This window comes from Rhinoraja longicauda, chromosome 1, assembly GCF_053455715.1.
Source record: "Rhinoraja longicauda isolate Sanriku21f chromosome 1, sRhiLon1.1, whole genome shotgun sequence".
NCBI classification, from domain to species: domain Eukaryota; kingdom Metazoa; phylum Chordata; class Chondrichthyes; order Rajiformes; family Arhynchobatidae; genus Rhinoraja; species Rhinoraja longicauda.
This window is the reverse complement of record NC_135953.1, coordinates 376302-394603: the sequence shown is the minus strand read 5'-3', so window position 1 is coordinate 394603 and position 18302 is coordinate 376302. Positions and strand designations below refer to the sequence as shown.

The window sequence follows — 18302 nt, the reverse complement described above, 5'->3', positions numbered from 1 at the left end:
TGGTCATCAGGAGTTTTACGTAGATTGCTGCAGCCAATTGCATTGATTCCAATGGTTCCAAAAGCCTCCAAGATGCCAGAACTACAGGTATATAAGATGCAACAGCATTGGAAACCTCATCGACACAGAGAGCTGGGAGAGAGAGAGGTGGGAACGGCAGCAGGAGATGCCCACCTTCACTGTGAAACTTGACACTAATCATCAATCGTTTTCTTGTGTTTCAGGTTCGAGGAAGGAAACATGATGCTGATGTGGGTTTTGGTGCTGACTGCACTGCTTGCCAGTGATGTGGCAGGTAAGGTCCATTGGTTCCAGGAGCGTTGGAAATATAATAATAATAATAAATGTTATTTGTCATATGTAGGTTGGCACAGGGTCAACGGTACAATGAAATGTATTTGACAAGACAGCGGGTCACCTCAGCAGTAATATTCCAAGGATAAATAAGATTAAAAAATGACATTAGTAAGGTAAAAAGACAATATTAAAAATAGGTAAAAAGGCAATATTAAAAATAATCAGCGTATATAATTTGAAATGTGTTTATGAGTTCAGAAGCCTGATGGTAGAAACTGTTCTTAAGTCTGGTGGTAAGCGCAGCCATACACCTGTATCGTCTGCCTGACGGTAACAAGGAGAACAGCCTGTGTGCTGGGTGGCTGTGGTCCTTGATGATGCTGCGTGCCTTCCGCAGGCACTATACAGTGGCGTGATGAATGAATGCACAGGCACTGTGTTGGGACTGTGGAACATGGGAGTTTGTGGACATTGGGTCTGGTTGGGATGTGGTAGGAAATGTCTCTTGTCTGAGATACTCATCTCAGAGCTGCTGAGTGGGAAGGTGAGTTGGAGACTCTCCTCCACATCAGGAGACAGAGATTTCTCCACGGTGACGTTTCACAGCAAAAAACAGGAGGAGGAAGATAAAGTATAAATAAAGTATAAAGTACCTTTTATATGTGACTCTCTGTCAGGAACCCAGGGGATGCGGAGGAGAAGGTTCTGCAGGCACTGGTCCAATGCCATGGGTGCAGTGTACTTGCCCGCTGTGAGGGTGAGGATGGAGGCTGAGTGCTGGCAATGGTACAGGGGGAGTGAGTCCTGGGGCTGGGGAGTGAAAGAGGCAGAGAATGGTTGGAGATACGAGTGATTTGATCATTAGACTGACACGCACTTAAATGCAAAAGCATTGCTATTGCTGGCATTCTGATGAAGTAATATTACAATATTACTAATATTATAACTACAGCCTGTTTCATATCTCAAACGGCAATACCCATCCCTGGAATCAATCAGGTGAAACTTCATTTCACCCCCCCTACAGCACAGATATTCTTCTAGAGGTCAGGACCCCACATCTGTGAACGATATTCCAGGTGCAGTCTCCACTGGACCCGATGGACCTGCAGCACCATTATTTCCCCGGTGATGGACGAATAAAGGAATATATTATTATTATTATGATTTCTCCAATAGTTGTGCTTAGCTGGTTTCTTTAACCTCCTCCTTGTTGCCCCAGCTGTTGTTCCCTTCTGTTTATGTGAGGTTTTCTGTGTCTTTTTCAGAAAAAAAGATTTATTCTTAATCGTCAGTTTCTCTGATGTCAATCTGCAAGGGATGTTCATAGATATTGATCATCGGAGTTAACTGGACTTAGATAGAGATCTTAGAGCTAGCGGAATCAAGGGATACTGTCCGGGGAGAAGGCAGGAACGGGGTACTGATTGTGGATGATCAGCCATGATCTCATTGAATGGCGGTGCTGGCTCAAAGGGCCGAATGGCCTCCTCCTGCACCTATTGCCTATGTATCTATGAATGTATCTTTTTGTCATTTTCTGTAGTAATATTTATTCCGTTTTTGATTTTCCCACATTATCCATCTCAAATTCTACTTTTCTTTTCGTTCTGAAAACCTTGGTTTATTTTTGGTGAAATTTGTTTTTAATTTTCAGGTCGTGGAAGTAAATTTGGAATTGTTCCCAATTCCCCAGTTTTCTTCTGAACTTTTTGTTTGAACAATAACTTTGGTTGTGCCACATTTTCTTCTGTATTTTAGTGTCTTAAATGGATCTCTATCTCCAATAGTTGTGTTGAGCTGATGTTCATTTCTTTCACAAGGATGCTACATCTGTTGGCATCCGTTTATTTGAGATTTTGGGGGGGTTTCTTCTGAAGAGACATCAACAAAGTTTTATTTTTTAAATATCACTGTCATTTGCTTATTCCCCAGTATAATTTCTCCTGTCTCAATCTGCAATGGATACACATAGATATTGATCAACTTTTTCTTGTTACTCGATATACTTTACGATATCTTTTTTCTAATTTTCCCACACAATTATTCTCAGATTCTATTTAAATTTTCCCAATCAAAACCTTGCTTTATTTATAATTAAATTTGTTTTTATTTGTTCAGGTTGCTGAAGAGCATTTTGAATTGTTCACAATTCACACCTTTCTGCTCTTTTGAAAAAAATACAAACCTTTTGTTCTGATCTTTTTGTTTAAACGATGGCCATGCTTGATGTTTCTGAAATGGCTCTCTATCTGTTATGAACTGTGGGTTAATTCTTTAATTGCCAACCATTGCTTCTTTCCTGTCTTACCTGCGAACGTATTGTCCCAATCACCTGGCCTACCAAGGCTGGCCCGTGCCACACAGCTTTGTAGTTTGCTCACCCTAGTTGTAAGGCATTGGTCTGGATTTGAACAAGACGAGTGGCATCTTTAACATAAAATTTAATTACATTATAATCACTTTACCTGATAGGCTCATTAAGCACAACATTGTTAATTAACACTTTCTTATTGCACAACACTGGAGCTTTCTTGGTCCCTAAACAGGATGACCTAGAAAGCCATCAGGTATACACTCAGTGAGTACATTCTCAACATATTTACCGTTAATTTTTCCCCCCGATCCATATAAAGATAAGAATCCCTACTAATTATGCCATTACTCTTCCTAAATTTGCCTCTAATTTCCTGATATGTACCCTAGACTACCAGACCACAGTGACCACGGACATATCCAACCAATGTCTTCTGCCCATTGCCATTTCTCAGCTCCACCCAAACCGATGCTGTGTCTCCATTTTCTGAACTAAGGTCCTTACTCTTCACTGACTTTATCCCGTCACTTATTGTCAGGGCCACCTCTCCTTTTTCATTTTGTCTATCCCTATACCGAGCTTAACCTAATATTTAATTCCCAAACTTGGTCACGTTGCAAGCACAAGGGAATGACACCCATTGACTTGTGTTTGTGACACAAATTTGTCTGAGGAAGGTGGACTGAGGGAGGGGAATGGGGGGGGTGTGGGTGGGGGAGATGGGGGAGGGGAGATGAGGAAAGAAGAGTGGACATTAAATTATGTCTATGATCACAACGAGTGGGTCAGTGGGTGGTCTAAGTAATTTTAATTTAGTGTTAATATGAATCACAAAGTGTGGCCTGTGAAAAACAGAGCTATCTGCCGGTTGTGGAATAGATGGACTTCAATGCACACTAACTTGGTTCTCTGCAAGTGGACACGATGGTGAAGAAGATGTTTGCCCTTAGTGAAGATTAAGGTGTTGGTATTCATGCAACACCTGTACAAGATGTTGGTGAAACCCCACCAGGAATCTGTGCACAGCTCCGGTTCGCCAGAATACAAGAAGGATGTGGTTCATCTACAGATGATGCAGTTAAGATTCACAATGATGTTGCCAGCTGGGCTTGGGTTATACGAGAAAGGTTTATAAATTCACGAGGGGCATCGATAGAAGGTGTGGGGGGAGTCAAACACTGGAGGATGTTATTCACAATGAGGGTGCCAGAGGTAGTGGGGCAGGCTGGTACATCTACAATGTTACAAGGCCACTTGGACGGGTTCATGGATCGGAAAGGATGAGAGGAGAGGGGCCAAATGCAGACAAACGGGACTCGCTGAGGAAGGCCCTTTGGTCGGTGAGTTGGTTTAAATCTGAATTCTCCTTAACTGACAGAGACGACCGATTCATTGGGACCGGAGGAGACTCAGCAAGACCTTGAAATGCGCGGCTTATCCGAAGGGCCGTGTGCTGAAAACTGGTTTTATTTTCCTAAATTAACATCCTGTTATCAGTTTTTCAGTCACAAAAGGACCTGGTCAGATGCTGAGGTAAGTCCCTGAAACTAGTGGTTGTTCTGGGAGGCCAGGGGAACATTGCTCTCTGCTGATTCATTCCCATGAACTCACAGCACAGCCTGTCGTTGATTACCTGCGATGAGGCCCTGTGTTCCAGGCTGCCCTTCACTGCGGCCTGTCGTTGAATACCTGCGATGAGGCCCTGTGTTCCAGGCTGCCCTTCACTGCGGCCTGTCGTTGAATACCTGCCATGAGGCCCTGTGTTCCAGGCTGCCCTTCACTGCGGCCTGTCGTTGAATACCTGCCATGAGGCCCTGTGTTCCAGGCTGCCCTTCACTGCGGCCTGTCGTTGAATACCTGCGATGAGGCCCTGTGTTCCAGGCTGCCCTTCACTGCGGCCTGTCGTTGAATACCTGCGATGAGGCCCTGTGTTCCAGGCTGCCCTTCACTGCGGCCTGTCGTTGAATACCTGCGATGAGGCCCTGTGTTCCAGGCTGCCCTTCACTGCGGCCGTGGGCTCCCGTTTCTATCGCTCCGACCGGTGGGTGAAATATTGGGATTCGGGGGAAACTCCACATCCAGGAGTTAACTCAGAGCTGGGGTTGGCATCAGAGAGATTAAAGAACAAGAACTCTGATTCAAATGTACAAAGTTGCCCATTTCCAATATTAATCCTAATTATTTATTTGGAGGCATGTGAGAGGATGAAACGTATTAATTCACAGATAAAATATTTTGATACTAAACTATTTTACAGGCGTTCTGCAAACAGCAAACACATTACGGGCACCTGGCTACTGTGACCTCGAGTGAACACAACACATTCATTACCAACATGAGCAAAGGGAAGCCATACACCTGGATTGGCCTAAACGACAGAAGCCAGGTACAGTTAGCAACCCCCCTCCCGGCCCGGGCGGCCGCCATTGGTGGAGTGGGAGTAAGTGGCCGCTGGCTGGGTGAGGTCACGTGGGGCGCGGGGCGGTGACGTCACCTTGTCCCGTATTTGGGAGTGAGGAAGTTGGCAACCGCTAGGTACAGTTAACAACTCACCTCCCGGCCCGGGCGGGCACCATTAACCAAGATACTTGGTCAAAACAATGATTGCAATGGCTGACTTTGTTCCAGGATTTAGTTTCATAGCTTCTGACAACAGAGAAGTCCGTTCAGCCCATCTAGTCCACGCCAGCTCCCAGTACAATCCCATCATCCCCATCCATGCAGTCATTTCATTGTAACCTACTTCCTCTCACATAAACCGGAGCACTCGCTGGGAAACAGGGTGAATGTACAAACGCACCCGGATAACACTGGGCGTATCTGTCTTTCTCTGGGAGATCTTATTTTGTATTTGTGTTCAATGACCATCTTTTCCTCATTTTCTGAGTTACCATTTCTCCTCTTCCCTGACCTTCACTCTCAGATCCTGTCACTTTCATCTCAAGGATTCTGTTACGTCCATGAGATTCCCCCACCCTGCCATTCCATAGTTTAAACTCCCATCCACTGCCCTACTTGTGCCGGCTGCTCGTATTCTGCTGTCACTTCGGCTCATGTACAGCTCCTCCCTGTACAGTTCAGTGGCAGCTTACTCAGCATTCCAACAGCAATGACCATTGATTTGTACCCACAGGAAGGGACTTTCACTTGGATTGATGGATCTCCATCAAGTTACAGACAATGGATTGGTAATCAACCTGACGATCAGCAAGGCAATGAAGATTGTGCGCACATTCATCGTAAGTGCAACCGTGACAGAAATGTTGTTTTGCTGGAAGTTAATTTCAGACACAGTATTGACCTCTACAGACCCGCTGGTACACAGAGGGGTGAACCAGCCCCATGGGTCCTGTGCTGTGCAGAACTGGACTGACTGCCCAGCAGTGAGTGGAGGATATATGGGATGTAATGCTGCAGTCAGGGGAACAGACACTGACTGTAACTGTGCAGGAGGAATGTACAAGGGGGGGGAACACTGGAGTTAGAAGGAGATACAGTGAGATACGACACATAAAGAAAGAACTGAACACAGACAGGAAAGTGAAAGGAATGTCCTGAGATTCATTTCAAAGTGAATTAAATGCAGGAACATTCTGCTCAACCTCTGTATATCCGGTTGGAGTGGACATGCTGTCCTGTGAGACGTTCCATGACACTGTTTGACAAAAGACTGAGAGGCAGTGGAGCAGTGAACTGGTCACAAAACAGAGTGGCCATGAAGATCCAACAGGCTGGGGTTTGTTCTCCACAAGAGAGAAGATTGAGGGGTGACCAGCCAGGGGCCGATCCCACTGTGAAGGATTTGTAGGGGGATGTCGAGAGGATGTTTCCTCGAGTGTGAAACTAGATTTACTGGTCGTAAATGTAAAATAGCCACCGATAAATCAAAGTGAGCAGAGGGACAATCTTCTTGACCAACGACCTCACTGTTTCCTCTCCACACGTGCCACCCGACCTATTGGGTATTGCCAGCATTCAGTTCAGATTCCCAGTGTCAGCTCCATTTGCTTGTAGACTAACAGGTCAATGTTTTTCCCTTTTCCTGCTTCTAGATATTGGAGATTGGAATGACATGCCGTGTGATAGAAAATTTGGTTTTGTTTGTTCCTACAAACCGGGCTGACATTAGAAGACCCCAGAATGGTCCACTCAACCTCCCAGCAGTGGATCCAGTGCTTTGATTTCTTTGTAGTCGCTCTCACTGTCTGTGGTGACTGTACACGCTTAGCTTCTCAGCCAATAATAAAGAGACCTGCATCATGAGCTGTGTGTTTGGTGCTGTGTGAGTCCAGTTTCCCACAGCCTTCCTGACCCACTGTTGCTTGTTCCCCACCTCTGCACTCAGTGCTGCGCTGAGGAGAAGGTGGCACACACTTTGCAAAATGAACGCTTGCCCTTCGACCGCACCTGGTGTGTCGGGTCCCGGACACGCACCTGGGAGAGAAATAACGGCTGTGGAGAGGATCCACGGGGAGTTAGTGGAATAGTTGCAGGGAGAGAGAGAGCTCTCACAGTCCTGTGGGTGGGCTGCAGAAGATCAACTGGGCCCAGAAATTCCTTCGCACATCTGTAAGGAAACCTGTGCTGTGTGTTTATAAATCAGCTCACCCGGGTGTCGGGCAATGTCCCCATGGTTCTGGCTGGAGCCCATATTCGGGTTGGGGTCCCACCGTCTGCACCCTGGCAGTTGCCCGGCCGAGCCCACGGGTGGGACACAGCCTGCAGGTGGAGCTGAGCCCACGGGGACACAGCCTGCAGGTGGAGCTGAGCCCACAGGTGGGACACAGCCTGCAGGTGGAGCTGAGCCCACGGGTGGGACACAGCCTGCAGGTGGAGCTGAGCCCACGGGGACACAGCCTGCAGGTGGAGCTGAGCCCACGGGTGGGACACAGCCTGCAGGTGGAGCTGAGCCCACGGGTGGAGCTGAGCCCACGGGTGGGACACAGCCTGCAGGTGGAGCTGAGCCCACGGGGAGACAGCCTGCAGGTGGAGCTGAGCCCACGGGGACACAGCCTGCAGCCACCACAGACCAGCAGAGCAGCGGTGATGGACATTGTCAACATCGTCTGGCCAGGCTGACCACTGTCACCCCAACCAGTGCTGCCGCCAGGACAATGGGCCTCCCACACCTTACCCCCTTGATCATCCCACACGTGTCCAACCTGTTCATCTCAATGATCATCTCTCCTCCAATTCCTGCCCTGAGCCTTTATTGCCAGAGTATTCAGAATGGTGATGTGGGATAAAATGTGACTGAGGAGAAAGAGGAAGGCTCATTGTTGTTTCAGGGGAAGCTGTCTAATCATATTAGCTGTTGATATAAGTTGACCAAATGAACCACTTCAATCCAAATGCATTCTGCTGCTAAACCCGGGTTTCATGCAAGATGTCAGGACCATAGTTATGTCTGTGGGAAAATGGGATGAATGCTGCAGGACAAAATGTCTCTTGAGTAAAACACAAAGTGCTGGAGGAACTCAAGGGGCCAGGCTGCATCTTTGGGGGGAAATGGACAGATGGGACAGTTCTTCAGACTGATTGTCGTAGGTGGGCGTGAGAAAGCTCTGCTCCACCAGCCTGTTGTGGTTGAGCCACCACATTCTTTCTCTTCATGTGAAGATGAAGCTGCAGTGTTCAGACCCTCATGTGTGTTTCCACTTCACTCTCAGTGTGTCCCACTGAGCTGCTGAATTACACTGAGGTCACATTCAGAATATTGTGGTCAGTTCTCGGCACCATCTCACAGAAAATATGTTGTCAAGCTGGAAAGGGTGCGGAGAAGATTTACGAGGATGTTGCCATCACTAGAGGGGCTGAGCTGAGGGGAGGGGTTGAGCAGGCTGGGACTTTATTCCTTGGAGCGCAGGAGGATGAGGGGTGATCTTAATAATAATATATTCCTTTATTCGTCCCACACCGGGGAAATTTACAGTGTTACAGCAGCAAAGTGGATAGCAAGACACTATAAATAAAAGTAAAGACAAGGATAAATTGTCATCAGTTTCCTGTGTGTTCTTAGCTGTTATTGTTGACTCATCTGCTGGGAGCAGTGCTGGTTGTGCAGTCTCACAGCAGCGGGAAGGAAGGACCTCCTATATCTCTCTTTCATGCACTTGGGATGAAGAAGCACACAGTCTCTGGCCCAGAGTAGGTGAATCACAAGAGAACATTCTGTAGCTTTAAGGTTAAAATATTTAATAGGAATCTGAGGGGTAACATTTTCACACAAAGAGTGGTGGGGTTATGGAACAAGCTGCCAGAGGAGGCAGTTGAGGCTGGGACTATTTACCTTTAAGAAACTGTTAGGTACATGGACAGGACATGTTTGGAGGGATATGGGCCAAATGCAAGCAGGTGGGACTAGTGTAGCTGGGACATGTTGGCCGGTGTGGGCAAGTTGGGCCATAGGGCCTGTTTCCAAACTGTATCACTCTATGACTGGTGTAGCTGGGACATGTTGGCCGGTGTGGGCAAGTTGGGCCAAAACTTGTTTTGAAGTTTCGCTTGGTGACTTGTTGGTGACTTGTTGTTGTGGCTACAATGGCTATTTTGGGCTCAATAGGGGAATTTGATGTTGCACAGGGCGACTGGGTGCAGTACACCGAGCGCATTGAACATTACTAGCCAACGACATTACAGATGCAGGAAAGAAGAGGGCTATCTTGCTTTCTGTGTGTGGAGGACCAATGTACAGACTCATCTTGAGTTTACTTGCTCCACAGAAACCTGGGCAAGTTGTGATTGTGTCAACAGTCACGAATCACAAGGTCCCGAAACCGTGGGTCATCGTCCAGCGTTACAAATTCAACTCTCGTCATCGTCAACTGGGTGAGTCAGTTACTGATTATGTGGCAGAGTTACATCACCTCATTGAACATTGTGCTTATGGTTCGACGCTCAATGAAACGTTACGTGATCGTTTGGTGTGTGGGATTGATGATGGCCGCATTCAGCGTCGATTATTGTCGGAAGCCACGCTGGATTTCGACAAGGCACTCGGTATCGCCACCGCTATGGAGACGGCAGACCGCAACACGGCTGATCTCCATGACGGGATACAAAAGCCCAGCGAAGCGATAAATATAATCGCGAAATCAAGGGGGCCTCACAGTGGTCAGTCCAAGTGGGGAACCATAAGAGGGTCTTTGTGTTATCGCTGTGGTGGCTCTCCCCACGCTGACCTGAACGACTGTCCAGCGAAACAGGTGGAGTGTTGCAACTGTGGGAACAAAGGACATTTCTCACGGGTGTGCAAGTCGAGTGGGAAAAATGCTCAGCGTGGAAGGGAAAAACAGCAGAAAAAGCAGTCAGCTGGAAAAACGGATAAAAGCCACCAACTGACCGAGGAAGGTGATGTGTATGGTCTTTATCATACTGACAGTGAGAAGAAGAAAGTTACTCCTTTCACTGTGGACATGTGTGTGGGGGGAAAGACTATCCCCATGCAAATCGACACCGGAGCTGGAGTTACGCTTATTACTGAAGAGACATGGAAAGACCAGTGGGGAAAAGGTGAAAGGTTACGCCTTCATGATAGCACCGTGGTTCTCTGTACTTACACTGGAGAGAAAGTGGAATTGTTGGGAGAATGTTCGGTGCCCGTCTCTCACAACCAGCAAACAGTGACGCTCAAGCTGCTGGTAGCGAAGGGGACGGGACCAAGCCTACTTGGCCGTGATTGGGTGAAAGTTCTGCCACTCAACTGGGAGGAGGTGAACCAGGTCAACGTGAACGACCGTCTGCAGAGCCTCCTCTCCAAAAACAGTGACCTCTTCAAAGCGGAACTCGGGATGCTCAAGGGCTTCGAAGTCGACATCTACATCGACCCGGCCGTACCACCGAAATTCATCAAGGCTCGACCAGTGCCACTGGCCCGTCGTGATCATGTTGATCACGAATTAGATCACCTACAGGAGGAGAAAATCATAGAACCCGTTCAACACTCGAAATGGGCGGCACCGATTGTCTCCAATGACAAGGCAGACGGTAGTGTGAGAATCTGCGGAGACTACAGGTTAACGGTGAATACAGCAGCTCGATCTGATACGTATCCGATACCTCGGATTGATGAGTTGTTTACGAAGCTGGTGAAGGGGAAGCAGTTCACCAAACTTGACCTGTCGCACACTTACCTGTCGCACACTTACCTGTCGCACACTTACCTGTCGCACACTTACCTGTCGCACACTTACCAGCAGTTGGTTTTGTCGTCCAGATGCCATGAACTGGTGATGATAAATACCCATGGCGGTTTGTTCCAATACACCAGAATGCCGTTTGGCATTTCAACAGCACCGGCTGTATTTCAGCGTACGATGGACAATCTTCTGGCGGGGATTTCTGGAGTTGTTGTGTATCTGGACGATCTGCTCGTCACAGGTAGTTCCGAGGAAGAACACCTCGACAACCTCGAACAAGTCCTTCGCAGGCTCCAAGATGCAGGCCTACGACTGAAACGTGAAAAATGCACCTTTCTCGTCAATGAAGTCCAATACCTGGGCCATAAGGTGAGTGCTGAAGGGCTGCAGCCAGTGGATGAACGAGTCAAAGCCATCGATGAGCTGGCTCAACCGAAGAACGTCAGAGAACTGAAGGCGTTCCTTGGGATGCTGAACTATTACGGCAAATTTCTGCCTAATCTCGCAACCATGCTCGAACCGCTTCATCAACTGCTGCGTAAAACGGTTCGATGGCACTGGGGATCAGCTCAGCGGAAGGCGTTCGTACAAGCTAAGCAAAGCCTGAAATCGTCCAAAGTTCTGACGCACTACGACAGCAGCAAGCCGCTGGTTGTCTCCTGCGACTCCAGCCCTTACGGAGTAGGGGCAGTGCTGTCACACGACATGGAAGATGGCACGGAAATGCCAATATGTCAGTATGAATAATGCTGAACGCAACTACTCGCAGCTGGATAAGGAGGGTCTAGCCATAGTCTACGGCGTCAAGAAGTTCCACACATACTTGTACGTACAACGATTCGTAATCAACACCGACCACAAGCCGTTTCTAGGGTTGTTCAGTAACAACAAGGCCATTCTGCTAATGGCTTCGCCGCGAGTGATTCGCTGGTCGCTAACACTGGCAGCGTACGATTACGACATCGCGTACAAACCGGGCTCAGCCAACGCAGACGCACTTAGCCGACTCCCATGACGAGCGACGGTATCGCAAGCGCCAATACCAGGAGAAATCGTCCTTCTGATGAGCGAGTTGGAGAAATCGCCCATCACTGCGTCGCGGGTTCGCACCATGACACAGAGGGATCTGATTCTGTCTTGTGTTCGCGAATACATCATGAGCGGGTGGCCAGACAAACCACCAAATGATGATTTCAAGCTCTACTTCAGTCGCAAAGTGGAGCTGAGTGTTCACGAGGGTGGTCTTCTCTGGGGTAGTCGTGTTGTACTACCACACCAATGTCACTCGCAAATGATCGAGGAAGTGCATGATGCCCATCTGGGTATTGTGAAGATGAAAGCGATCGCTCGAGGTTGTGTGTGGTGGCCTGGAATCGACAAGGACTTAGAGCACAAAGTCCGAGCGTGTTCAGAATGCCAAATGCATCAGCAGGATCCGCCCAAAGCACCATTGTATTCATGGGAGCATCCTAGTCAACCATGGTCGCGAGTTCATGTCGATTATGCCGGCCCGGTACAGGGAAAGATGTTGCTTGTTCTCATCGACGCATATTCAAAGTGGATTGAAGTGCATATCACAAGTGAATCAACCAGTGACGTCACTATGGCCAAGCTTCGCTTCGTGTTGGCGACACATGGCCTTCCACATACACTGGTTTCTGACAACGGCCCATGTTTCACTAGCGAAAAGTTCGCAAAGTTCATGAAAGCGAATGGTATTCGTCATACCATCCAGCAACCAATGGTCTCGCAGAGCGCGCCGTGCAGACGGTGAAGGCAGCGCTCCGCAAGATGTCGGGACCGCTACAAACGCATGTCGCTCGATTCCTCATCTCGTATCGTTCAATGCCGCAAACTTCTACAACGCAAACGCCGGCTGAAATGCTGAAGAAAAGGAAAATTCACACGCGATTCAGCATCGCGGTGCCAGATGAAAGAGCGACCATTGGGGACAAACAATTCTCGCAAAAGTTGCACCACGATTCGCGCCAAGCTCGCGAATTTTAGGAGGGAGAGAGCATGCTAGTGCGCAACTACGCGAGAGGGAAGAAATGGGTACCAGGACGCATCACAAAGAAGCTAGGTCCTGTCTCGTACCAGGTCAAGGTTAATGGGTACCAGGACGCATCACAAAGAAGCTAGGTCCTGTCTCGTACCAGGTCAAGGTTAATGGGTACCAGGACGCATCACAAAGAAGCTAGGTCCTGTCTCGTACCAGGTCAAGGTTCATGTCAACGGGGTAGAAATCTGGAAACGTCACGCAGACCAGATTCTGAAATGTGAAATCGACTCTCCCACAACCAACGAAACGGGAGATTGGATAGATTCCGACAGGGGTACGCCCACAGTGAGCGATGAAGACATCAACGAAAGAAGCGTTGCACAGGAAAACTTCAACGAAAGCAAACACGAAAGAAGCATTGCACCTGAAAACTTCGACGAAAGTAACCACGATGACGCCGTCGAGGACGCGACATCAGAGCGCAACGAAAAAACCAATTCAGGGCGTAAGCAGTACCCAAAGAGAAATAGAAAGCGACCGGATTATTACTGTTTCTGAAAACGGACTTGACTCTACGGACTTGATTATACGGACTCGGTTATATGGACAATGTAAACGCCACGAAAATTTGGTTATCATTAATAGAAAGCATTGTAGCTTGAATACTCTTTCGGCATTACATTGAAGATGATACTCATATTCAAAAGATGAATTGGTTATGTAAACTTTGATTTGGATTGTAAATAGATACCATAATGATGCATGTTTTTGGACTTACTTAAATGGGGTTTTGTTATAGAAAAATACTTTGGAAAAATAATGTATAAAGATCATTATGATAAAAAAAAAAGTATCTCAATTCTAAGGGGGGAGATATGTGATGTATACATGCAACAATATGGTAAAGCTGCTATGTGATGTATACCTGCAACAATATGGTAAAGCTGTGCCTGCGCAGCTGCAAAAATATACAGAGAGTTAAAATGGCGATCTTGTGTCCAGACCTGTGATGTTTTGGTCTCCCACTCAATGCGTGCTTTAGAGAATGATACTGAGTAAAATGTATCATTATCCACTTTGGTGGTAAGAATAGGAAGGCAGATTATTATCTGAATGGTGTCAAGTTAGGAAAAGGGGATGTACAACGAGATCTGGGTGTCCTAGTGCATCAGTCACTGAAAGGAAGCATGCAGGTACAGCAGGCAATGAAGAAAGCCAATGGAATGTTGGCCTTCATAACAAGAGGAGTTGAGTATAGGAGTAATACTATAATAACCTCACTATAAATGTGAGGTTATCCACTTTGGTGGCAAGAACAGGAAAGCAGACTATTACCTGAATGGTGGCCAATTAGGAGAAGGGGAGATGCAACGAGACCTGGGTGTCGTGGTACACCAGTCATTGAAAGTAGGCATGCAGGTGCAGCAGGCAGTGAAGAAAGCGAATGGTATGTTGGCATTCATAGCAAGGGGATTTGAGTATAGGAGCAGGGAGGTTCTGCTGCAGTTGTAGAGGGCATTGGTGAGACCACACCTGGAGTATTGCTTACAGTTTTGGTCTCCTAATCTGAGGAAAGACATTCTTGCCATAGAGGGAGTACAGAGAAGGTTCACCAGATTGATTCCTGGGATGGCAGGACTTTCATATGAAGAAAGATTGGATAGACTCGGCTTGTACTCGCTGGAATTTAGAAGATTGAGGGGGGATCTTATAGAAACTTACAAAATTCTTAAGGGGTTGGACAGGCTAGATGCAGAAAGATTATTCCCGGTGTTGGGGAAGTCCAGAACAAGGGGTCACAGTTTAAGGATAAGGGGGGAAGTCTTTTAGGACCGAGTTGAGAACGTTTTTTTTCACACAGAGAGTGGTGAATCTGTGGAATTCTCTGCCACAGAAGGTAGTTGAGGCCAGTTCATTGGCTATATTTAAGAGGGAGTTAGATGTTGCCCTTGTGGCTAAAGGGATCAGGGGGTATGGAGAGAAGGCAGGTACGGGATACTGAGTTGGATGATCAGCCATGATCATATTGAATGGCGGTGCAGGCTCGAAGGGCCGAATGGCCTACTCCTGCACCTATTTTCTATGTTTCTATGTAAAGAAGTCCTTCTGCAGTTGTACAGGGCCCTAGTGAGACCGCACCTGGAGTACTGAGTGCAGTTTTGGTCTCCAAATTTGAGGAAGGATATTCTTGCTATTGAGGGCGTGCAGCGTACATTTACTAGGTTAATTCCCGGAATGGCGGGACTGTCATAGACAATAGACAATAGACAATAGGTGCAGGAGTAGGCCATTCAGCCCTTCGAGCCAGCACCGCCATTCAATGCGATCATGGCTGATCACTCTCAATCAGTACCCCGTTCCTGCCTTCTCCCCATACCCCCTCACTCTGCTATCCTTAAGAGCTCTATCCAGCTCTCTCTTGAAAGCATCCAACGAACTGGCCTCCACTGTCTTCTGAGGCAGAGAATTCCACACCTTCACCACTCTCTGACTGAAAAAGTTCTTCCTCATCTCCGTTCTAATGTTGAACGACTGGATGTTGACAACAGTCATATGTTGAAAGACTGGAGCGACTATGCTTGTATACACTGGAATTTAGAAGGATGAGAGGGGATCTTATCGAAACATAAGATTATTAAGGGGTTGGACACGTTAGAGGCAGGAAACATGTTCCCAATGTTGGGGGAGTCCAGAACCAGGGGCCACAGTTTAAGAATAAGGGGTAGGCCATTAAGAACGGAGATGAGGAAAAACTTTTTCAGTCAGAGAGTTGTAAATCTGTGGAATTCTCTGCCTCAGAAGGCAGTGGAGGCCAATTCTCTGGATGTTTTCAACAGAGAGCTAGATAGTGCTCTTAAGGATAGCGGAGTCAGGGGGTATGGGGAGAAGGCAGGGACGGGGTACTGATTGAGAATGATCTGCCATGATCACATTAAATGGCGGTGCTGACTCGAAGGGCTGAGTGGCCTACTCCTGCACCTATTGTCCATTATCTATTGACTGTCCACCAGTGAGTGGAGGATATATGGGATGTAATGCAGGTTATGGCTCGAAGGGCCGAATGGCCTACTCCTGTACCTATTGTCTATTGTCTATTGTGGACAATGGGACTGGTCGGGATGTGGTAGGAAATGTCCCTTGTCTGGGATACTCATCTCAGAGCTGCTGAGTGGGAAGGTGAGTTGGAGACTCTCGTCCACATCAGGAGACAGAAATTTCCCCACGGTGACGTTTCACAGGAAAACAGGAAGAGGGAGATGTGACTCTCTGTCAGGAACCCAGGGGATGCGGAGGAGAAGGTTCTGCAGGCACTGGTCCAATGCCATTGGTGCAGTGTACTTGCCCGATGTGAGGGTGAGGATGGAGGCTGAGTGCTGGCAATGGTACAGGGGGAGTGAGTCCTGGGGCTGGGGAGTGAAAGGGGCAGAGAATGGTTGGAGATACGAGTGATTTGATGATCAGACTGACACACATTGAAATGCAAATCCGTTGCTGTTGCTGGAAATATGAAGGGATAATTTTGTTTGTTTCAATGAGATAATCTCTCCATTCTGATGAAATAAGAGTATAACTACAGTCTGTTTAATATCTCCTCAAATGGCAATACCTGTCCCAGGAATCAGTCTGGGTAACCTTCATTTCACTGCCCTGTAGCACGGACATTTCAGAGTCACGAGTCAACAGCGTTTTATTGTCAAATGTCCTGAAATGGAATAATGAAATCCTTACTTGCACCACACTAACTAATGTGTGAACTATAATACTCTGTAAAACCCATGATAAACAGCAAAGACAATTCAGTTAATTTACTAAATGAACAGACAAATAAACAAACAATAATGGTGCCGTCAAAAATAATGCCCCAAAGTCTCTCTATTTCAGAGCCTATTTGTACGTTGTGTTGAGTCGCCTGGTGGTTGTAGGGAAGAAGCGGCTCCTGATCCTGGACTTCATGGTTTCCCGACTCGGATCAGTCTTGTTTAAACAATGGCCACGCTTGGACCACACTTTCCTCTGTAGTTGGTGTTTCTTAAATGGCTCTCTATCTGTTATGAACTGTGGGTTAATTCTTTAATTGCCAACCATTGCTTCTCTCCTGTCTTACCTGTGAACGTATTCTCCCAATAACCTGACCTACCAAAGCTGGCCCGTGCCACACAGCTTTGTAGCTTCAAGTCAAGTCAAGTTTATTTGTCACATGTACATACACGATGTGCAGTGAAATGAAAGTGGCAATTCATTTTCTGAGTTACCATTTCTCCTCTTCCCTGACCTTCACTCTCAGATCCTGTCACTTTCATCTCAAGGATTCTGTTACGTCCATGAGATTCCCCCACCCTGCCATTCCATAGTTTAAACTCCCATCCACTGCCCTACTTGTCCCGGCTGCTCATATTCTGCGGTCACTTCGGCTCATGTACAGCTCCTCCCTGTACAGTTCAGTGGCAGCTTACTCCGCATTCCAACAGCAATGATCATTGATTTGTACCCACAGGAAGGGACTTTCACTTGGATCGATGGATCTCCATCAAGTTACAGACATTGGACTCATAATCAACCTGACAATCATCAAGGCAATGAAGATTGTGCGCACATTCATCGTAAGTGCAACCGTGACAGAAGTGTTGTTTTGCTGGAAGTTAATTTCAGACACAGTATTGACCTCTACAAACCCGCTGGTACACAGAGGGGTGAACCAGCCCCATGGGTCCTGTGCTCTGCAGAACTGGACTGACTGCCCAGCAGTGAGTGGAGGATATATGGGATGTAATGCTGGAGTCAGGGGAACAGACACTGACTGTAACTGTGCAGGAGGAATGTACAAGGGGGGAACACTGGAGTTAGAGGGAGATACAGTGAGATACGACACATAAAGAAAGAACTGAACACAGACAGGAAAGTGAAAGGAATGTCCTGAGATTCATTTCAAAGTGAATTAAATGCAGGAACATTCTGCTCAACCTCTGTATATCCGGTTGGAGTGGACATGCTGTGCTGTGAGACGTTCCATGATACTGTTTGACAAAAGACTGAGAGGCAGTGGAGCAGTGAACTGGTCACAAAACAGAGTGGCCATGAAGATCCAACAGGCTGGGGTTTGAGGGGTGACCAGCCAGGGGCCGATCCCACTGTGAAGGATTTGTAGGGGGATGTCGAGAGGATGTTTCCTCGAGTGTGAAACTAGATTTACTGGTCGTAAATGTAAAATAGCCACCGATAAATCAAAGTGAGCAGAGGGACAATCTTCTTGACCAACGACCTCCCTGTTTCCTCTCCACACGTGCCACCTGACCTATTGGGTATTGCCAGCATTCAGTTCAGATTCCCAGTGTCAGCTCCATTTGCTTGTAGACTAACAGGTAAATGTTTTTCTTTTTTCCTGCTTCTAGATAATGGAGCTTGGAATGACCTGCCATGTGGTGTAAAAGCTGGTTTTGTTTGTTCCTACAAACCGGGCTGTCATTAGAAGACCCCAGAATGGTCCACTCAACCTCCCAGCAGTGGATCCAGTGCTTTGATTTCTTTGTAGTCGCTCTCACTGTCTGTG

The 18302-nt window shown here is 47.3% G+C and overlaps 1 protein-coding gene across 1 annotated transcript; it reads left to right on the top strand.

The window, feature by feature from the left end:
* Window positions 1–240: 240 nt before the first annotated feature.
* Window positions 241–17489, top strand: LOC144598196 (alpha-N-acetylgalactosamine-specific lectin-like). Its single transcript, XM_078408088.1, has 4 exons — window positions 241–295; window positions 3993–4147; window positions 4872–5000; window positions 17250–17489. Exons 1-4 carry the CDS (start codon window positions 241–243, stop codon window positions 17487–17489), a joined length of 579 nt encoding a protein of 192 aa, XP_078264214.1.
* Window positions 17490–18302: the final 813 nt, after the last annotated feature.

Coding starts and splice junctions, on each gene's coding strand:
- LOC144598196 (XM_078408088.1), top strand. CDS start 241: ATGATGCTGATGTGGGTTTTGGTGCTGACTGCACTGCTTGCCAGTGAT. Junction 296..3,992: donor GCTTGCCAGTGATGTGGCAG/GTAAGGTCCATT, acceptor CTTAACTGACAG/AGACGACCGATTCATTGGGA. Junction 4,148..4,871: donor GGACCTGGTCAGATGCTGAG/GTAAGTCCCTGA, acceptor ACTATTTTACAG/GCGTTCTGCAAACAGCAAAC.